Source organism: Xiphophorus couchianus, chromosome 4 (genome assembly GCF_001444195.1).
Source record: "Xiphophorus couchianus chromosome 4, X_couchianus-1.0, whole genome shotgun sequence".
NCBI lineage: Eukaryota > Metazoa > Chordata > Actinopteri > Cyprinodontiformes > Poeciliidae > Xiphophorus > Xiphophorus couchianus.
In genome coordinates, this window is record NC_040231.1 from 11394230 (window position 1) to 11416209 (window position 21980).

The window sequence follows — 21980 nt, forward strand, 5'->3', positions numbered from 1 at the left end:
GATAGAACCCCAAAATCCTGTTTTAAAGCACATCACGATGGTTTAGAAACAAAATAAAAAAATGGGCACAGGCTAACATGAGATGAAAAGGGCAATGACATCGAGTTTAATATTAGAAAAGAAGAATAACATTAGAGAAAAAAAGGCAGTGGGACCACTAGAAGGTACGGAACAGCAGGGAGGGAAGAAGGTGGAGAAAATCTGCGGAAAGAGGGATGACAAAGGGGACTAAGGGGTTTAGGGATGTATGGATGGAGGGAAGAGGTGCCAGCTGATTGATTGTGCTGAGTGTTAGAGACTTGTGGAGAGAGGGATGACGAGAGGGGGAAAGGGAAAAGAAAACAGAGGATTGAATCTATCACTGCTAGGGAGGAAGTGACAGGAAGAAGCCAGCAAGCGAAGGGATGTATAGAAGATCACAGAGAAGGTGAAATCATTCGGCAAACAAATGTCCTGAAGTGAAAAAGTTCAACAGACAAGAAACAGACAGGAACAATATAGATGAAGGAAGACATCAGCAGATGCAAAGATTTATTAGATGAAGACATCCAAAAGTGAGAAGTGATTGAGCAATGACGGGAGAAGGAAAAACAATGGAGTGAACGGCAGCAGCTTTGACCTGTCATCTGTCTGTAATAAAGGAGAGAAGGGAGGAAGAGAGGAAAGGAGGAGTGACAGTTTTATTTTCCTAGCCAGGCGTTCATTCCCATATTCCCTGGCAAGCTCGCACCTGATGGAAAGATGGCAGAAAATCAATAGTCCATGTGCGTAATGGAGTAATGACTCTGAGTGTATGTGTATGTGTTGATAATGATAAGTGTGTGTGTGTGTCTGCCCGATCCCTAAGCAATCACACACAGCTTAAGCCAGTCCCAAGGGGTGGGGGCCACTTTAACTAACAACTTCATTACGGCAGCCACACACATACACCGTCTCTCTCACACACACTGTTGATCATCAAGTGAAGACTTTTCACAGATATCAGGTTTAAAACTTGACAATGTCATTTATCTTGTTTGAGCTTACTTTGAAATTGTTTCATTTATGTTTGGTGTAAAAGTTTCCAATAAACTCCCATGTAGTATGGATTTAATCGAGCATTTTTGCTGAAAAGAAATTTAATTTAAAGGCCAAACACTTTAAAATTTTTAGACAGTAACATTTTTCTTTTTACATTTTCAGCCAGAAATTTGAGCTAAAACATGGATGATGACGTAGCACATGAAAAGACAGGAAATCTCTAGCAGAAAACCGAACAGAATATTTACATTGTTAATTAAAAAATATTGCTTAACTTGTCAAACATATGCACTGCCTTCCTGGCGACAGGAAACGGATAAAGTAGCACTTTTGAGCCATATATGGATTGTCTATTAAAATACAGTTGAGATACATGCAAGTAAGGATTAACATTCTCTATTGGAAACTCTTTTTACACCAGGATCATGAACCAATTATAATCTTTGACTTTAGAGAAAGAACAAGACAAAGATGATGGAAGAGGGAACAACACAACTCACGTCACAGTCAGGACAGATAGCATGAGTGAACGACCGGACCACAGAGGCGCCAGCAGCTGTTTGTGAGCGTGCAGTTTATCAGGTAAGAAAACAGTTGTTATCACGTTTTGTGTGCTCTGTCAGGGCAAAATCTCTGCTGATGGCATCAGAGACAGTTTCTTCAGAATAATGTGTCGAGTAGCATTGGGCCATGCATTTGGTATCTCTGCCTTCAGAGTGAAGAGAATATACATATTCTCTTCTTCTCTTCACCCTCTTATTTGGGCATTTTTTGTATGTGCCCAAATAATGTACAAAAAATACAATATAATAAGCCTGGCATTACAGAGGTCCTTTTCAGCCCTCGCATCAACGTCAGTATTGAGTCATCAGATTTCAAGTGTCCTGCTCTGAATGCATCATTCAGACCTGGTATCCATGTTCTTGCCACATGGATCTTGATCTCACTAACACAGAGAGAAAAATGCTAGGAGATTTTCTTATGGGTGATTCCTTCTGACATCTTTTTAGACATATAATTGTCATTATGCAGCAGTAGGATGTTTATGAAAACTTGCTCTATCAATTCTGAAGGTATGGACACATTAGATTACCCCTGGCAGCACGTAGATACTGACATCTAATTGGATGAAACAGCAATGACCAACACCGATATCTATGGGAAGCCATGCAGCTCAAAGAAACACAACCAAAAAGAGAATACACTATTGGAAGTAAGTTAATAAAATTTAATTGAACAAATATTATAGGACTCATGTTGTGTTTAGGGCAGCAGAGAAGGCCTTGCAGGCCTGGACTGCCTGTCACTGGTGTTGACAGCTGAATTAATGTAATGTAGCAACACTTTCCACAAGTAGAGAAAAGTGGCTATCTGGAGACTTGTAAAACCAGGCAGTTTTTTTGTTTGTTATTATAATGCAGTATGTATTGATGCAGAACTTGCCATTCTTAACAGCTTACTAACACTCTCTGATAGGCTTCAACTGCAATCACACATGCTGTGCACTTACTTTTTATGCTTTTAAATAATTGTTATTATTTTGGTCATGACAATTAATATAAATATTATGAACTCTATGCCTGAAAACAATTAAAAAGATAAAGTTGTAAAAATTATGATTTATACCATTTAGGACAACTATTAAAACAACTTGTGTCTTTGAATAAGCCAAATTTATTTACATGGTGTGCTTTTGCCTGTTTATCTGCGCAACTCTCAAAGTGTTTCCAGTATCTGCCAAGTTATGCCAAGGCTGTGAAAACATCTCCTGCACTGGGAATGCTCAAGCCCTGGCACATTCCCACACACAAACATGCAGAGATGCACCTCAATCAACAAATTAGGTCATCAAGGGGATCTCTCATCACAAAGACAGGCCCACTGCCATGCCCAAATGATGGGGTATTCTTCCTGTCTCCAACTCAAGAAACATACCGCCCCATGGAAACACAAACGGACACATACACAACTCAAACACACACCCTGCCCCCCAACTCATTACAGGTCCACTGATCAAAAAGAATGATGCTCGGTTTAACTATCAACCAGAGGAGGATGGTGGGAAAAGAGGAATTTGGACAAAGGGTTGCTCATTGCAGCTCAGCGTCGGCACAGACCAGCAGCTCACGGCAGCAGCCCCCTCTGTTTACTAGCGGCTAATTAATTCGCCACATATGCTGAGAACATCTGTCGCTAGTGACCTGCCGGGAGTGCAGAGGACGCACTGCTGCGACAACCCGCTCCCCCCAACTCTCATTAGCACACACACATGTACAGTAATATACACACAAAGAGAATCAGACACATGCATGACACATGGACGACTGTTCACTCATAAGTGAAGAGAAACACATACCTTTGCACGTCAACACTGAACTGGACATCTGCTGAAGCCCACACAAGCTTTGATCCACCTTTATATCTTAAACTGTATAATATTTACATTTATAAATATTTTACGTTGTGCAACCATTAAAATTTCAATGACTTGTGAAATTATCCAAATATTAGTAACACCTTTTTTTCTTTTACCCTGTATGTCCTTCATGCTGCACTATGTCAAAGTTAAACTTGGTGAAATAAAAAAGCGAAGCGCTGTGAAAGTGCAAAGCGCAGAACCAGCAGAAAAACTCCCACTAGCCAATCAGATTCATTAACCTCCACCATCCCAAAATCCCTCAGGGGGGACTAACAGAGACAAAGACAAACTCTCTTCCCCTTGTGTCCTGTGTCTCCCCTTCTTTCTGCCATTTTTCCTCTTCCCGGACCCAGCTACACAGATTCAAACATCACAGAGGAATGACCCTCAGAAGCAGAATTAACAGGGTTTCTCTCAGTTTTTGCTACAAATTAAAGACAAAAAAAATAAACTTTTAGAACGATTAAAATATTGAAAGATTTTCATGTTCACTGCTTGATTCAGCAAATATACATATGTACGTATGTTATGATTACCTCATTAATATTATTTCCAAAATCAAAGTTTTAAAAACCTGTTTGGTAAAATTAATTAATCTTTAAACTTTCGTCAATCTTTTTAATCGTACTTATTCTTTTATTGAAAAAACAAAAACACACGCTATAATCCGATCCAGAGTCTTCCACAGAATGTATAAGAAACAATATAAACATAATAAGCCGCAGAACAACAAATTAGGAATACATTTAATATTCAGTTCTTGCATACATGAGGTTCTTGCAACATTTCAATTAATTTGAAGTTTTTTAATGTCACCACATCTTTTTATTCTCCTTTTTTCTTATTTTCTGCCCTCTGAACGACAACCTAATCTGATCAAACTAAATGTACAAAACCTAGTGGTGAGTGTCACCACAAGTCAACTGTCAAACCGATTCAACGCTCATAGTGACATTACAACCGTCTCTGCTAATCTTCAGAGTAATCACAGGATTGTCATGACATTCATCTCATCATAAAGTCTCTAAAGCAACCAGTTGACCATTCACTCAGTGCTATTATTATGCCGTAACTCAGCTAAATGACCAGCGAACAAGTCAACAAGTCACCCACTCGCAGAAACATCAGACTGCGTATCTAGTCAGTCAAGCAGCCACCCAGCCTGTGAGCCCCCCACCTGTCCCTGCTAATTTGGTGAGGAATCAATTAAGGCTGTGTTTGCTGAGTTCTCCTTGCCTTCAGCTCATCTGCTCCTCTCTAATGCAATTGTCCTGTGTGCTGCGTGCAGAGCGGCATAATAAAGTGATAAGGCTAATCAGGTTGGCTGCTCCTCTTCTCTCCCCATACGCACACTACACTTATTCTATTAGATGTGTAATGAGATTCTGCACTCCATCAACACGATGCTGTTTTGTGCGCGTCGAAAAGCGTGCATTTCTAGGTTTGTGTGTATGCGCGAGTACAACAGTCTGCGTGTGTGAGAATGTGTTTGGGCAAGGGAGAGCTTATGCTCTTGCAGAGGAAATTTGCTCCATTTACATTCTATCATTAGCTTGAAACAAATGTGCCCTTGAGCTTAGCGCCCCTGTCTCTGTCGGCTGCAAACACTTTACTTTGGCAGACGATCATAGTATCATGCACACACATACAGACACTCTTCAGAAAGAGACTTGAGCATACAATCAAAGACATTCATGCGCAAACACTCACTTAAACATAACTAACAACACTACGCATTGCTCAAATGGACAGTTAATGTCACACATGCCGCAGAGATAATCAGGTTAGGAATCATCGCACTTTTCATAATGTAATACACACACGCACGCACACGCACACCCATCTCAGCAACCAACTAGACAAGCAAAGAGAGTGATGGTTGAGTAGATGTAGAGGACACAGGGTCCTATGATGTGTAGAACAGTTCTGGTCAATGGGGCAGATAATGAGTTGCCATAAACAGCAGCAGTCTTGCAATGTCCAGCTCAGCTCATTACCATGGCTGGCATATGTAATCAGTGTGTTGCTGGGGCGTGTCTTAATGTACTCCGCTATTCCTCAAAGACAGACCTGGGCCCACGGGGTGGGTCATGAGAAGGTAAGAATGGATCAGTGGATCAACCTCAGGAAACATTTGTGATTAGTATTCACCAATTGTAAAGTCTTCTCAATGTCTAATGATGCAATTTAGACTGAGAAACCACAAAAGAACAAAATGCCATCATATGCAAATGCTGAGACATGCACAGATACAGCACTCATACATTGGTCAGTAATGAGCTTGTTGATTACATGTGGACTTTGTCCTGAAATTTGGAAGAATTATTTATATTTTTAGTTCATCTTCCAAACAATAAAAAAATAAAAATAATAAAAAGGGCCATGACAATTCACTAAACTGGTCATATTACAATTATATTTTTACATAAATAGTTAGAAGGTTGATTTTTTTCTCCCGTTTTTATATAGTGTACATTGATCATACGAGACAAAAATTATAAGTAAATATTTCTATAGCAGTGTTATTTCTATAGTGTGTTATTGTGATGTGCATGGACTTCAAACCATGATATCTACATCACCATGCTTTGCAGATGAGTTTTTTTTTCTGCAACGCATTTAATTTCCAATCTCTGTGCTTGTGTTCAAATTATGCAGTTTTATTCTGAGGCAAACTTTTGTATGGCTTTTGACTTTTTTAGAAGAAAAAAAGTTTCCTCTTTGCAAACTTCCCAAATTGTGGATGCATGATCCTCAGATGATAATTTAATATTTTTAGAGATTTATTTTAGCATCTCACAACTGGTTCTTGGGGGAAACTCATTTGGTCAACTTTTGGCTATTTCTTTTTATGTAGACTAATCCAAATAGGTGAGTGGCTGATTTTGAAATCTTTTAAGATCTCTTTAGCGTAAATCTTTTACAGAACTCAGGAGCTGTGACAGCCTTCCTTCAAACTAAATTTCCGAGGTTCAAACAGGCCAAATGTCCTTCAGAATGATAACAAATAATGTTGACTAGTGACGGGAAGATTACTAGTCATTGCATATGCATGATACAAATGTATTGGTAGGGAAGCTTTAAATTTCAGTGATTTATAAGGAAAATTCTAATTACACCGGATTTTACCTCATTGTATAGGTTAAATTTGATATTAACGTATTAATGCACAAAATAATAGATAAATAAAAATATTGTCCTAACAGTGCTTCCGGTGGACCAAAGCAGTGTGGGATTTAATTGGTCCGCCAACCACAAGAAGAAGAAGCTGTACCAGTAGGCGCGCATACATGACCACAACAAACAAACATGGCGGAGCAAGGAACCGATACATTCAGAGCAATAATGTAAATCGAAAGTTTAGCAACACTATGGATTTCAGAAGAGAAGGAGATGGCTTGATAAAGCAAATGCGTTTTGCAAAATGTGCCACGCTTCTGTCAAATCCACTGGAAGCACGACTAACCTTGAAAGGCAACATGGAGTCAGTGTGGGGACGCCTATCAGTTCACCGTCTTCAGAGGCAGATTCACGTCGTTCTTCGTCCTTCATCTCCACACGTGGTGAGGCTAGCATTTCATCCTTTTTCAGCAGGAAATTGGCTATTAACTCCACTTGTGCAAAAGCCATAACAGATGTTTTAGATCCCTTTAATGTTACGTCTGGTTAATTTCGCGCATGCGCACAATGCTGAAAGGAAAACAAAATGTCGCGGTAAAATAATTCCGTTAGCTAAATGAAACCTAGAGATGTAGGTATTATTAATTCAGGGCAGTGCGCCACAGCATAATGAAAAATATTGCAGAAAAACAATTTTAGAATAACTCAAAACTATTCCTATCCTCTTTTACTCCTCTTTCTCGTACACGTACACTCGTTGCCATAGCAACTGACAACAACGCTACAATCCATGTTGTATCAAGATTCAATACCAAAAACACTCAAACATCTCACACACAGATTATATGACCTATAAAGAACGTTTAAAATAACAATTAATTAATAAATAATTGAATTTCTTAATTTTTATGAATGAAAAAATATTTATAAAAACATATTTTTCAGCTGAGTTCATTTAAATCGAGATGCATCGTGATTAGAACGTAAATCTAATTAAATCTCTGGTTGATGAAGAGAAAACTAAGATGTTTCAGTTTTGTAGCTTGTGGATCCAGATCTGTATCATATTAGATAGAGAACAGCGATCCCCATGCCTAATGTTGACAAAATATGCAGATGATATGCCTGTCTGTGATTGCATTAATTTTAAACAGTAATTAATATGTTGGTGCCCTCATTTGTTCTTCAGTTTAAATGATTTTTCTTTTCTTTTTAAAACATATTTTCTTCTCTTTTAGTTTAGTTTCAATCTGGTTAAAATATTTGAGATTTTTACAATTAACTGTATATTATGATGTCCTTTCTTCAGAAGAAGTATGGCCCAAAAGGTTCTATATTATTAGAAAAGTGCATTTTGTGTTGCTGTGAATGCAAAACGAAATGCTTATTGTGATTTGTCTGTATTTTAAACTAGGCTTTATTTGCATTAAACAGTAGGAAAACAAAACAACAGAGGGAATAAAGTACATGGGTACTTTGGAGGCCAGAAAGCTGCCACCAAGACGTAATTAGAAAACATGCAGGGACTCGCGCACACATACAAACACAATATCAAGCTGTGCACATCCTCATTAACTTCATCAGTATGATAAAACACGATTCTCTCTCATCCCACCCAAGATTCCATAAAGAGGAGATAGTATTTCAAGCTGCAGACACCAAATCTCTAATTATAACCTTATTTGAAGAAAACAAGGGAGCACTTAATAAGCAAATGAAAGTGATAATAAATCGGAATATGGATTGGACCTAACAGAGTAGATTATACGGGTGAACCCCTGCCGTGAGTGCGAGACAAAGTAAGAGGCAAGTGAGAGAGAGTTATTAATAATATGACAAAATGAGTAAATTACAAGGCTAAATACTCAAAGCTGTAATTATGTCTCTCTTTAAATAGGCCAAGATGAGTGGATGTGGGGATGATCGGATTGAAAGAAGTTAACTGCTTTTCTAATTATTCCTCTCTCGTATTTGCTCACATTCATGATGTAGTCCCTCAGCCTGCATCTGTGTTGTAGTTTTCACTCTTCATAGCAGCTAAGTTTTCTGTCAAGTACTTTCAACAACGAATAAGCACAGAACGAAACTATCTATTAGCAAATGCAAACATCTCATCTCAAAATACAAAGATCCTTGTTGATAATTATTGCTGCTAAAGGTGTTGCCACAAAATGTTAAATTAAGAATTACATATTGATCCAGGCCATTTTTATGTGCTATATATGAAACATTCAACTAAATCGTTTATAAGAAGCAAGGTCTGATTTTTGTTGAATGTTGAATAAGCAATGACAGATACCTTCATTGATTATTTTTCAATGTATATCAGAAATAGTTGATTTTGTTTACTGTGGAAAGCAACAGACTTCCATTTGAAATATATACTTAAATATTGGGAGCGGGGGGAGGTGTTATCTCAATTCTTCCACCGACAGCAAACAAAAAACATGCTACACAATATAAACCAATATGTGCTTTATTGTATTTAATGTTTGAAGTATTTTCTTATTGTGAGCAGCATTTGGCTTTAAAACTGTATTTATGCGGACAAGATAATGAATGACACCATGAAGCAGCGCAACAGTGATCATTAATAAATAACATAAAAGCATTTTTATTGTCACGGTATTGAATTGTAGTTAGATCCGAGATGCAGGCGGAGATATTTTATGAGACTTTAATAAAAACTAACACAAAAGTTTAATTAGAGGCAGTTGGAGGGAAACAGAACAAAGACACAGGCAGGAAACTAGGAGATAGCATGAACACGAGGAACTATGACAGAAAGACAGGAACAAACGAAAGAAACCAGCAGTGTTTGGAAGAGAATGAGGAGCTAAAGTACCTGGGAGATTGATTATTGACAAAAGACGTGGTTTATTGGGAACATGATGCAACTGTGAGGGGAAACCAGTCAGGCAGCCTGAGGGAAGGAGAGTTATGATCATGAGCTGAGGAGAATATAAACATTAATTAAGGAAAAACAAAAATGTAAAGAAAATCTAAAATAAACTAAGCAGTGCATCATCAACAATACAAACACAGAAACAATCCAAGACAGGTCAGGGTGTGAGTAATGGAGAAATTTAAAGCAGGATTAAATTGTTAAATAATATCCCAAGTGTTGTAGAAGTCATGGAGTTCTGCTCAGTCCATCATCTGCAAACAGAGTATAACAAAGCTGCAAACATACCACACCAGGCTGTTCATCCAAACTGACAGAAAATGAGAGCAATAATCAGAGAACCATGCAAACTCTGGAGGAGCACACAGTAAAAACTGCTGGGTTGAAAATAACCCAATACGTAACCCAGCGCTGGGTCATATATGGACCGACCCAACGCTGGGTTGTTTTAACTCAACTGGGTTGGGTTGAGGGTTTGACCCAGCACATTGGGTCATAGCTGCAACCTAAAGCTTGGGTTAAATTGACCACTGCCCAAAGTTAAAATGACTCAATATTGGGTTGAAATTTATTACCCATTAAAAGGGTCATTTTACCACCATATTTTTATTTTTAATTTTTTTTTCCTTTTCTACTTTAAAATTCACTATAAAAATTTAACTAAAAACATTCAGATTAGCTCAAAATAACTTTTATTTGCAAATGTTATACATTCCAACATACATGAAATTTTTAATACAGACATGTAAAAGTTACATATAAACAATTGATTAAATCTGCACCCTTTTTTACTTTATTGGTGTACACAACAAAATATTTTCATCAGTTTGAAGGAAATGTAAAAAACAATAGTAACATAGTAACAAAGAAGGTTTTTCAATCAGAACATTTAAAACTTATTTAAGGGTTATTGAAGAATTGCATTTATTCTTCCATGGCCTCCAACTGTGCCCTCATTAATTTTATCGGGGGTGACTCGTTTCCTGGGATTTCATATATCACAGTTTGGAGAAAATCCCAAATCTGGATACACGACTTCGGATAACTCACATCAAAAACGAAGAATGATTTGAAACAGCCGTCAACGGCCCCCAAAAGAGATGGATATTCCAAAGCAGTTCCATTTATGACAACAAATGCTTGGGAACAACAATACCTGTCCCCAAGCATGAGAACACGTGAATGCTCTGTTGCTGTACTTCCAAGATATTCCACCATATTTGTCCCAATCTGGTGTGTGGAAAAAGCAGAAAGGAAGCCATTAGTCATTTAAAGGTAAGGAGGAACATTCCCCACTAATAATTTTTGACTAATTCTTATATGATTTTTGTTTGATACATTATCAAAAGACCCTTGCGTTTGAAGTTTACATATACTATATAAAAAGACATATTTTTGGTCAACGCTGTCTCATGTTATATGACGTTAAAATTCTTATTTCACGTCAATTAGGACTTGGTAAATTCCAGATTAATGACAGGGAGAACAGTGAGGGAAAAAAAGCATATTTGTTTTAAACTTCTGGTTTCAACTACATTTAAACAGCAAAAAACTCATTCTGACATGAACTTACTGGCTGGACATCAATGAAGGCTTGCTGGACTTCTAGGTTGCTGGGTCTGACCACCTTTCGCCCAACTCTGTAGGGAACAGCAGGGAGGAGTTTTGGCAGCAGATGCAGTGCCACGTCACCTTGTTTGTCTGTCAACGAAAAACTCAGATTAAAATGCTACACAATCAAAAAAGAGCCACAGGAGAAAAAAATTAGTTCAGAAAATGTTCCTTTTGAGCTTCAATACCTTGTGGAAGCAACTCAATCTCAGGCAGAAGACCGCTCTCCTCCTTCTTCCCCATGCGAATGACCTTTGATGAGAACAAGGTGTTCCAGTTCTCTGTCAGTTTTCCACAAGACTGTGGATATAAAACGGCAAAGTCCTGCAAAATCTAACAATCAGAAAAGACAAAAATACAAATCAAATGTAAAAGTGAAATGAACTATTACATTCAACCTTTCATGGGTGCTACAAATGTATGTTCTGGGTAGTTTGACATTTTGAGTTTGATTGTAATTGTACATTTTCACATGGTATTGCAGTTTATTGTTTAACATTTAACTGATCTCAATATGAGGTATAACCTCACCATCCCTGGTGTGTCCAACAAACGTGGGAACTCTGCAAAAATCTGCTGCATTGGGATTGTCCCACTTGAGCGGATCCATCCTGTGCGATATACTGCAGTTTCCCGCATGTATTGGACAACCTGGTCTGCGGGCCAGAAGTTATTTTTTAGCCATTCTGTCATCTGGATGGCACGCTCAGCACTGATGGTTGGTTCTGTGGGGAAAAAAATATTACAGGAATTAAAAGAATAAAAATGTGAGGTAATTCACAGCAATAAGAGCTTAGATTGCTGCTCAAAACAATAGGGCTTGGAAAAAGTCTATGTGCTAGTACCAGGCAAACTTGATCTTTTTGGTGGAGCTTCTGGGGCTGAAAGCATCTTCTTCCTTGGTTGATGCCTTTTCCTTACATTACGGAAACGCTCCTCCAGAAAGCCAGTTGCTGGCCTGTGTTGTCTTCCGCGGGTAAACCAGGCGTCCTGAACATTTTTAACAAAAGAAATATAAAAGTTAAATGTTAGCCTTTCTGTTTTAATGTCCAAATTTTTTATTAAACCTACAACTCAAAGCTCAAACACCATAGTTACAATGATATTTAATGCTAACCATTGTGCAAGTTGTTGAAGTACTTGTGTGCTAGTTCTCTGAAGTGTGAAAACTTACATATCCTGTGCCATGGCTGTCTCTTAAACATGGAAACTGGTCCACAATCGAAGATGCCAAAATTGCTTTAGTGTCTGAAGATGGGATGGAAACAAAAAAAATTACACTCAGTAAGACAGGCAAGTAAAATATTTTATTTTAATTAGTTATTGTAAGATGAAAACATAGAGCAGAAACCTTAAAACACAAACAATTTCCAAAAAATCCAGTTTTTATTAGCCCAACATATACTTTAAGACTTCTTACTGGAGAAATTTTACTTAGGTGAGCACTGCACAATGCCGTTAATGTTCTCACCAAGAGCAAAATGTCACAAAAACAACCTAATTGATCCAGTTTTTACAAGAAATACTCACTTTTCTCCATATTGATCCATCAGGTGTGGATATATGCTGATTTCCATCAAGACTGATAACCACAGGTCTACCTTCAGGGGAGGCACTGAGGATCTCACGGATGTTCTACAGATAAATAGTGAAAAATAAAATAGCTGTTATTTAGCTGCAGTTTAATATTCTTAGAAATTTAAGAAAAGATGAGATGTGTCATTTTTAATTTTAATTAGTAAGAATGGATGTCAATATGTTATGTAGGAAAGGTTGATTGTGCAGCTTAACTTACAAATGCTGCTCTTCCAACAGAAGAAACTCCACTCTCTAATTCAGCATGTGGTGTAGGATCAGCATCTTCAGTTGTTTTAGGGCTAGATGTCCAGTGTGCTCACTTTGAGCACACTGGACATATCTTGAAGTTGAATATGTGTTATGAATTACTCTTAGGTGAGAAAAAAAATTCCTTATGTTATGTCCTAAAGACATCCCACATTTAAAACACACATATCCCATTTTGTCTTGTCCTATGACTCAAAGCATACCTCAAGAAATTTTGCAAAATGACGTTGAAATTTCAGACGAGGACCAAGGTGAGGAATCAGGGATGTCAGGCAGTTAGCATCCAAAAGAAAGAAGCTTTCTTCATCAATGTTTTCAGCTGAAATATATTAGAAATTACATATTAATATTTTCAATCCAAAGAATTCCTGCCAGTGCATGCTTTTAAGTACACACACACACACACACGCACGCACACACACACACACGTGTATATACTTAACCTACCTTCAAAAGCAGGGATTAGGTCAGAAAGTTTCCATTCAGTCAGCTTCTGTTTTACAAACTCATCCATCTTTCAGATCTTTCAGGGGAAAAAAGTGATACAATTTGAGTCATTTTTTTCCTATGTGGAAAATAACCTGTACAATGTGTGCAAAAATATTTTATTTAGGACAATCACCAAATATTTCACAGCAAATAAGAAAAAATAATAGGACATTGACTATATGTTTAGCAGCTAATAACCCTGAACAAATGTAAAACATCACTTTTTGGGACACCAGGAGAGATCACACTGTTCAGTCTTGTTTTCACCAGCGCAACCTGATACCTGACAACATGAAGCAGATCTGTGTAAACCCAAAAGTTAATCCAGCTGTTTTCACTAATAACTGTATGTTTTTAATTCCACCTTGGTGGCTAATAATGGCCAGAATAACATACGTGCGCATTATCTAATTTCTGCGTCATGATGATGTTGCTGCTTACATAAAATCATATGGTAATGACAGATACAGTATAGCCGTCAGTTTGTGTTAAGCACATGCCATCGCAGAGTTGCTGATCTGACAGAACACCGGTGGGGACGACTCCAAACATGTCGGAGCACTTTTAAATTAAGAGATATTTCAATAAATCGAGCAGATATTTTATTGTTATATAGTTAAATCTTCACTAGAAATCTGTAAAAGTTACTTTTATTCGACAGAAAGCATCCAACTTTAGCTTCCCCTCCTCTGCCATTGCTGGTGCATACTTTTTTTTTTCTTCTCCACTGCCTCAATCGGTTTCACCCAGGTTAACCGTATAATAGCATAGCATAGTGTGTTCAGTAAGAAATAAAAGGCTTAATGAAAATGGCATTTAACAGTTATATTACTGATATATTACTAAGAATACCTGTATAGCCTGTATCGCTTCGGACACCGCTACTGCAAAGCCTCCAGTCCCTACTTGTCGCTATAGATCCGTTATTAGCATTCTAGCTAAGCTACCACCTTTTGCGCGCGCTAGTGAACGAGGCCCGCGAAAACCAGGGGGGGGGGGCAAAGCGCTATCTCTCCCTCCCACACCCTCACCTTTTTTTAAACCAAATTGGATAAATTATCTTTGAATTAAATGAATTATTTCAAAAACATTACACTATCAACGAAGATGATAGGTTAAATCAAATAATTAAATTAAAGTTACATAAATTTAATTTAAAAAGTCTGTAGTATATGAAGAATACAATAACCCTATAAACTTTAAAAATATTATGCCATGATATTGTAACTTACCATGTTTTATTTGAATTGAGAAATCCAGTGTTGTCTGATCAGGTCACAGTCCAGTTGAAAATGGAGGTTTGTGAAGAGGGCAATGGATTTTTACCCAATTGGTTGGGTCAAACTGTATTTGACCCAACCAATTGGGTAAAGTGTTGAGTCAACTGAACCTGAAACCTAACAGAATCAGTTAAGTGGAGTTCATTAAAACAAAAAAAAAAGTCAACCCAACCGCTGGGTCACTACTTTTGAACCAATATTGGGTCAAAGTAACCCAACATATGACCCAGCATCTCTTACCCAGAAGTTGGGTTATGAAAATAACCCAGCATTTTTTACTGTGCAGCGTTGATCCACAGCTGGAAGTTTGTTGGCAAGACAGATATTATCGACCCTGGCTTTTAATGAGGAGAACGAGAAGAAAGGGGCTGTTGTGTTCGTAAACTTTTCCATTGGAGCATTATCCTTGTTTAGCAAATAACAATATGAATCTGCAGTGGGTGGATATTTGGGGTTGGAAAGATATTAATCATTTTGGGACCTGTTGAAGGCCAGTCGGATTTTATAATCATTTGTACAGATTCAATCTGTGCAGGTGTATAGTTGCTATTAATTCAGACATTAAAATTCTGTATCATCATTTATAAAGGTTTTAACCCACGCAGCTGTCATTAGTATTAAAAGATATAAGATTTTCTACATAAGGTATAGTAAGTGTATGAATTTCTGACACAGTTTTACTAACCTACAGTCCCAGGCATCATTGAGGTGCCCCTCTTCCTCTTTGTCTAGCACGATAACTCAGTTCCTTCATTTTCTTTCAGTAACCTTTCTTTGCCCCCCTCTCCAACCCACCCCAACACACACACACCCTCCCTATCTTCTGTCTAGTTCTCCACCATTCCCAAATCTCTTTAGGTTTGTCTTGCGCTACAGGATATGAAATTGACTTGTAAAGAGGAGACAAGTATTCACAGAGGATTTTACCATTCAAGGTTGATTTCATTTTATTTGCTATCAGGGCTGTCTGTCTCTTTGCATGTTAAAGATATGAGGTGGGTGTGCATACACACCCATGTATGTGTGTTGCTAGGTGCTTTGTATCTGCCACTCAAGCAGCTGTACAGATGTCATGCAATCTCACTTTCTTTGCATGGTTATATTTGACATATGCTTAACAGGGTCCATGGGGATCTCTTGGAGCATGGTGCACTTAGGTAGGGGTGTATGTGAGTTTGTGACCCTGAGCTCCGGTGCCGATCCAATAAAGTTGTCTGTGAATGACAGCTTTATTATCTTGCATAAAGTGGAACAAATGTAGAATTGTCTTTCCATCAGAATAGAGAACCGAGAAAACAACAAACCACACAGACTAAGGCTACGTCCATACAGCAGGTATTAATGGTAAAAAACTTGCTTTATCAAGTCCAGAGGACTCCTTAGCGCTTTAGGTTCACATTCAGTCATTCACCCATTCATGTACACATTCATATGCTGATGGTGGTAAGCTGTGGCCACATGGTGAATTCAGATTTTTTTTTTTTTTTTTTTTTGCTGAAATAAATGTTTTTGTGTGGTCGTTTACACAAATCAGACTTCTGTGGGAATAGTTGACGAGCCCAAGTGACAAGCATGCATAGAACATAGACGTCACACAGCAGTGCTGTTTACTGAAATAATAACTGATGCTGCCATCTATTTTAAAGTTATGTGTGCCAATGACTATGGGCCATCCATGTTCTCTTTTTTACAAGCCAGTATACTTTCTGTAAAACTGAATTTGGCTGTTAGAACATCACCTCTTTTCTAACCTGGCCCTGTTCAGCTGAGTCGAGTACATTTTTGACGTGTACCACCTGTATTAATGGATTAAAGAGATTGTTTGGAGGCATAGTCTGAACCAGGAGCAGTAGGATTGAGATATGATCCACTTCACTGACACACACATTTTTCATAATTTCTTTGACTGTCAGCCCCTCTCAAGTCTGTCTTAACAGTAAAAGTCAGATAAAATGGAACATGACTGGAGACTCATTGAACACTTGATTTAGTAGCACATATACAATTGGCACAAATCAGATTTCTTTGGGAATGAAGAGCTCAGAATTGGCCCATTCGAACTTCCATGAAAAGGTTGGATGCAGGTCATTAAAGAAAATCAGATTTGGTTCGCATTCGTCTGCTGTGTGAACATAGCCTAACGTAAAACTTGTCTCTATAGCATGCATTGTGCTATCACCAAATTGTCTGACTTGCTTTTGAACTGTGGGGTTAAACTGGAGTAAGCAGTGAGAAACCTCACATAGGAACTATTACCTATGTGTTTTTTTAGATGGTGTGGGGGTGATGGGGAGTGGAGCTGGAACAAATAAATTATTATTAGAATTATGGATAAATGTTAGGTACTCCATTGCTCCTCAATGAGTTAGGAGTTTAGTATATCTGTGTTTGTGTAAATGGGTGTTTCAGAGGTTTGCAGGCAGATGTCAAACAGCTAAGGAACCACATAGACCTACTGACAACTCTCTCAGTAACTGGGAACCTTGGGACACATGACAAGTATTGTGTGTGCATGGGTGAAAAGGAGAGCAGAGGAAAGGGAAACAGACGTGACCTACCTCCCTCTATCCCATCCCATCTGCATCCTGACATCTGACAGGGCCATCACATTCAACCATTCTATGGAAGTGTGTGTGTGTGTGTGTCCCACATCTAGTAGAAAGGTAATATTATGTAAATAGCCCCACATATGTCATCTATGAGAAGATGGGGATGGACACACATTCATGCATACACACACTTTCTACCTCTCTACACACACCCTAATGCCCTTAGGGTTGGGGGGTCTCGGCCCCTGTCTCATTTCTTTGGGTCAGTTTCTCACACTTGTGACAGGGTCACACACCTCTCCTCTCATTGTTAACCTGCAGTAAAAAGTCACACAGCCAGATACTCAAAAGTGAGAGTAGGTGTATGTGAGTGATTAACTGAGAAGAGTGTGTATGAGATGGAAAACTGACAACTGTTTATTGTGTCTGTGTGTCAAGAGAATTGGAGACAAGAGATGGAGAAACCTCTGCACATTACCAAATTAGCAATATGTCAGACTGCAAGCTTGCATTATTTCGTCAACATTTTGCCCAGCCTTCACAGTGTTGAGAGTTGGCACTGACCTTTTTGGGAGGTTTCCAGTGCTTAAAGGCAAAACATACATTTGTTTATTGCATTAAGAATTTTTGACGTTATCAGGAACTTGTATTTAAACACAGCAACATGGAGAGCATCAGTGCCAGCATCCTTCTCAGCCAACCCTGCCTTAACATCAGTGCAGGATGGCTATTAATGGCAGGTGTGAACACGGGCAAAGACACCAATGGTAAATATCAATACAAACATGCTCAAACCTATGATGAACATAGAATCACCAAATTGTCTGACTTGCTTTTGAACTGTGGGGTTAAACTGGAGAAAGCAGTGAGAAACCTCACAGGCAATGAAAGGGGATGCAATTTTTAAAAAACTTTGCAGACAACAGTGCAAACAATGTAACCAAAGGGGAACAACTTTTACGACCTTTTACCCATCTGAAAGCATCTCTGTCCATTTTAATTCACAGACAGAAAGCTTTCACCTCAGTTTATATGTGTTTTTCATCCATTACTGACACACTGGAAAACATTGTGTTTAATATTGCTAATGGAAACTGGATACAGAGAAAAATATCCTTACAATGTGGTACTATGACTTTATTTTTTGTAAAACACAACAGAAGTAAAATGTAGACTATGTAGATTAAAAACCCTATAAGGTTTTAGGATCTTTTATATAGTGCCTTATTTTGTACAAGGATCTTATTTTTGCCCACAGATGCATAAGGTGGTGTTTTATATATAAAAAATAAGTCATTTTCATCACAGTGACTGACAGGATAGCACTATTTTTGTGAGTATATGTGAATGCATGTGGTCCTGTGTGCATGAGTTAGCTAATGTTAAATCTAAGGAGTGGTCACAGGTACACAATAGGATTATGACCAACACCTATCTATTTGTGTCTGTGCGAGAGGAAAGCACTGACCACTGCAAAAGCCTGCTGAATTCCAAATAGTGGTTTCCAACTGCTGAAAAGCCAAATGAGGTATTAAGATGAATATGGAAATTAGTAAAGAGGTGTTGTGAGAAGCTACTGTACAAAAGGAAAGGATTTGTAGGAAAGCCGTGTTAGTTGCATATCGCAAAATCTTACTCTGCTGGGTTCAAATTCAGCCTAATGGGTTCAAAATTTCCTGGAGTACTCAGGCCAACAATTTTGGAAAACAATACTACAAAGATACAAAACAGTAACGGTCTTAAAGAATAACGTACTTTCAGATGGAAGGTCTAAAAGGCACTCTTGAGCTAACAGCCAAAAGTGAACTTCAGACCATGGTAACCTTCTCTCCTTTCCATTACCACGACCTTGTAGAAAGTTCCATGTGTACCAGTTTCACTGTCCTCTTCTGGTTTTTTTCCCCTCGTTTCTCCTAACTTTCTCCTCGTCTCTCCACGATTGGTGCTTTGTATCCTTTTGTTTTTGTCCTTCATCTCTCTGTCACCAGGTCCCTTCCATCAATACAAAACTGTCAGTCACAGCAGTGACAATTGGCAGCTGTCGATGTATTGTAGAGGGTCGCCACTCTCTATACAGGCTTCAGATCCTAAAATGCTATCAGCTGCCAATACAAATGCACACATGCCCACACACACACACTGATCTCCACATGTTCAGAGATACCATTTTCTCTTTGCATCCTCATCACACTTTATCATCGCTGACACAGGAAAATTTGGTTTGGTAGCAACAAGATCAAATCAGATGAGGAAACAAAGAACCACCTCCTGACTATTCACTCTTTAGCTGAAGGGGTGCACATGCACACTACACACACTACTAATAAAGGTCTTTGACACAACCTAAAGTCACTGACACATGGCTCCCCCTACTGGAGACCTACAAGACCTTAGCAATGACATCTGGGTCATTGATTACAAGGTAGTATAAGATTCACTGCTTCATTCATTCATCTTTCTATGGATATTGTCTTTTCTACCTCATTTTTGAGTGCATCTTCTACGGACGCTCTCATGAATGCATGTCAGTCATTTTTAGTCATTTCAGAAAGTTCAGCATTTATTGTTTTTAATCCTCTCTTTTGATGTCTAACTACCACATTAAAAATTAATCCAGAGGTAATAAGCCTAGAAGAATGGAGAATATATTTTCCCTTTTCAGTACTCTTATCAAATTAAAAAGTTGCAGAATTAGGCAAAATATGTTTTGTTATTTTGTATATTTGTCAGATGTTTTCTAACGCAAGTTAAAATGAAATAAATTTTAAGTGGATTGATTACCCCTCACGTATGTTATGTACAGGAGCCTGGTAGAAATAATTAGGGCAAATATCAAAATCCAAATGTGTCCTATTTTGAATTTTTATGCAATAATTTTGACACATTTAGTCTTATTTAAAACTTGTTTGACCATTGAGCTGCTCAGTGGCGCAGTTGGTAGCACTGTTGCCTTGCAGCAAGAAGGTCCTGGGTTCGATTCCCGGCCGGGGTCTTTCTGCATGGAGTTTGCATGTTCTCCCTGTGCATGCGTGGGTTCTCTCCGGGTACTCCGGCTTCCTCCCACAGTCCAAAAACATGACTGTTAGGTTAATTGGTCTATCTAAATTCTCCCTAGGTGTGAGTGTGTGTGTGAATGGTTGTTTGTCCTGTATGTCTTTGTGTTGCCCTGCGACAGACTGGCGACCTGTCCAGGGTGATCCCGCCTCTCGCCCGGAACGTAGCTGGAGATGGGCACCAGCAACCCTCCCGACCCCGTTAGGGACAAGGGTGAACAGAAAATGGATGGATGGATGGATGGTTTGACCATTGAATTTTATACTTTTAAAACTGGTCGAGTATACAGAGAAAAAAATGTATATAATCACGCCAACTGGAGGGATACATTCCTCCTCTTTGCACACATGGTGTCCATCCGTATGAGAAATGTGATTACAAATGAAAGTGTGAATGAGAGTGCGGAGTGCCACAGCTGGTATGGCATCTGGCTTGGCATATCGTTGCCCAGCCTCGCCCACTGCCTGCGTGCTCTAATGTGGCTGTCGACAAGCCCATTAAGAAGCCATTACTAAATGCTCTGTCTCAGCTCCCGTTCCACGCCTTGCAGCACAGACCCAAGGGAATATAAGAAACATGAAGTGAGTGAAGAAGCGGAAAAAAGGTTTGACTTTTTTTGTTTTCAATTTATTTATTTTTTTTAAAGTGGCAACAAGTGTTTGCAGAACAGTAAAAAAGAACCATGAAACATTTGTGCCAAAAGCTAGGCTAGATTTTTTTCGAAAAAGAAAAAGAAGAAAAACTGTGTCAATTTTGTGACATAGACTGACTCTGAACCCACCTTTTATTTAACCATCAGAGCAGAATAGGAAGTGAAGGAGCTTAGCTTCAGGGCACAGAAGGTTCTGATGTGCAGTTTGAACTTTCAAAGAAGGTTCAAAGTTAAACTAAATAATTAAAGTTGTATTTTCTCAAAAAGCTAACATAGTCTGAAAAAGTTTTAGATTTCCTGAATTTGATTTTCAAGAAATGTATTTGTGCTAAAACGAGGAGGTAACTTTTAACATTAAGATTAGACTGTCTTTCAAACATAAAATTTTTAATTCAAAAGGTTAATTATTGAATCTACAGGGACTAACTCTCCAGCGTAAGAGTCACAATGCTGATGGCCACCAGCACCCTTGATGCCTTTGCTTTCCACAACATCTCTGTGTTGCTGCAAGAAAGTACCAGAGAAAGCTGTGTACACAGTATCCAATTTAAGGTTATGAAAGTGATAAAAGGATGCAGATTTTTCTGTGTATCTAAGACAGGAGATACTATCTTTGATGGATAATTTTTTTCTAAAGCCTTGCTGTTTGGATCTTTTGACAGACAGGAATTGGGTGGTTTTGCCTGATAAACTTGTCACCATGCAGCTGCTTCTTTTATCATCTCTGCAATGACGGAGAAGATTACTGGGGCACTTGTGGTTTTTGAGCTTCTCAGGTTTCTCTAATTGTGTTTGGTGGAGTTTGAAGTGGTAATATTTCTAGCAGCATCCATCACCAGGTGATGGTGTCCAGTGTTTCTGTTGTTCAGTTGGCAGTATTACACCTTTGTCGGTGGTGGTTGATGATGTCAGAGGTGGTTTTAAGATCCAAACTCCTTGGGAGAAGGTCTGGGTCTTCATAGGACATTGTGGGAAAACTAATTTACTTGGAAGGTCTTTAATTGGTCTTTGCTCTCATCAGTCAGCAGAGCAAAGA

The 21980-nt window shown here is 38.5% G+C and overlaps 1 protein-coding gene and 1 long non-coding RNA gene across 4 annotated transcripts; both read right to left on the reverse strand.

Annotated features, from left to right (window-relative positions):
• Window positions 1-10342: 10342 nt before the first annotated feature.
• On the reverse strand, window positions 10343-12335 carry LOC114142514 (uncharacterized). Its single transcript, XM_028013824.1, has 6 exons — window positions 12250-12335; window positions 11921-12065; window positions 11607-11800; window positions 11264-11408; window positions 11038-11165; window positions 10343-10694 (listed from the first exon to the last, which is right to left on the reverse strand). The coding sequence occupies exons 2-6, from the start codon at window positions 11964-11966 to the stop codon at window positions 10389-10391; spliced, it is 819 nt and encodes a 272-aa protein (XP_027869625.1). The 5' UTR covers window positions 11967-12065; window positions 12250-12335; the 3' UTR covers window positions 10343-10388.
• An 11-nt stretch (window positions 12336-12346) lies between these two features.
• Window positions 12347-14969, reverse strand: LOC114142515 (uncharacterized). Of its 3 annotated transcripts, none has more exons than XR_003595041.1 (4): window positions 14642-14969; window positions 13368-13443; window positions 12871-13239; window positions 12347-12710 (listed from the first exon to the last, which is right to left on the reverse strand). It is a non-coding gene; the product is annotated as an uncharacterized LOC114142515 (long non-coding RNA). The 3 variants fall into 3 exon arrangements; XR_003595042.1 differs by having other exon boundaries at window positions 12350-12710; window positions 13124-13239; XR_003595043.1 differs by lacking the exon at window positions 12347-12710 and having other exon boundaries at window positions 12718-13023; window positions 13124-13239.
• Window positions 14970-21980: the final 7011 nt, after the last annotated feature.

Coding starts and splice junctions, on each gene's coding strand:
- LOC114142514 (XM_028013824.1), bottom strand. CDS start 11,966: ATGCTTTCAGCCCCAGAAGCTCCACCAAAAAGATCAAGTTTGCCTG. Junction 11,166..11,263: donor GATTGAGTTGCTTCCACAAG/GTATTGAAGCTC, acceptor TTTCGTTGACAG/ACAAACAAGGTGACGTGGCA. Junction 10,695..11,037: donor CCTTCATTGATGTCCAGCCA/GTAAGTTCATGT, acceptor TCCACACACCAG/ATTGGGACAAATATGGTGGA.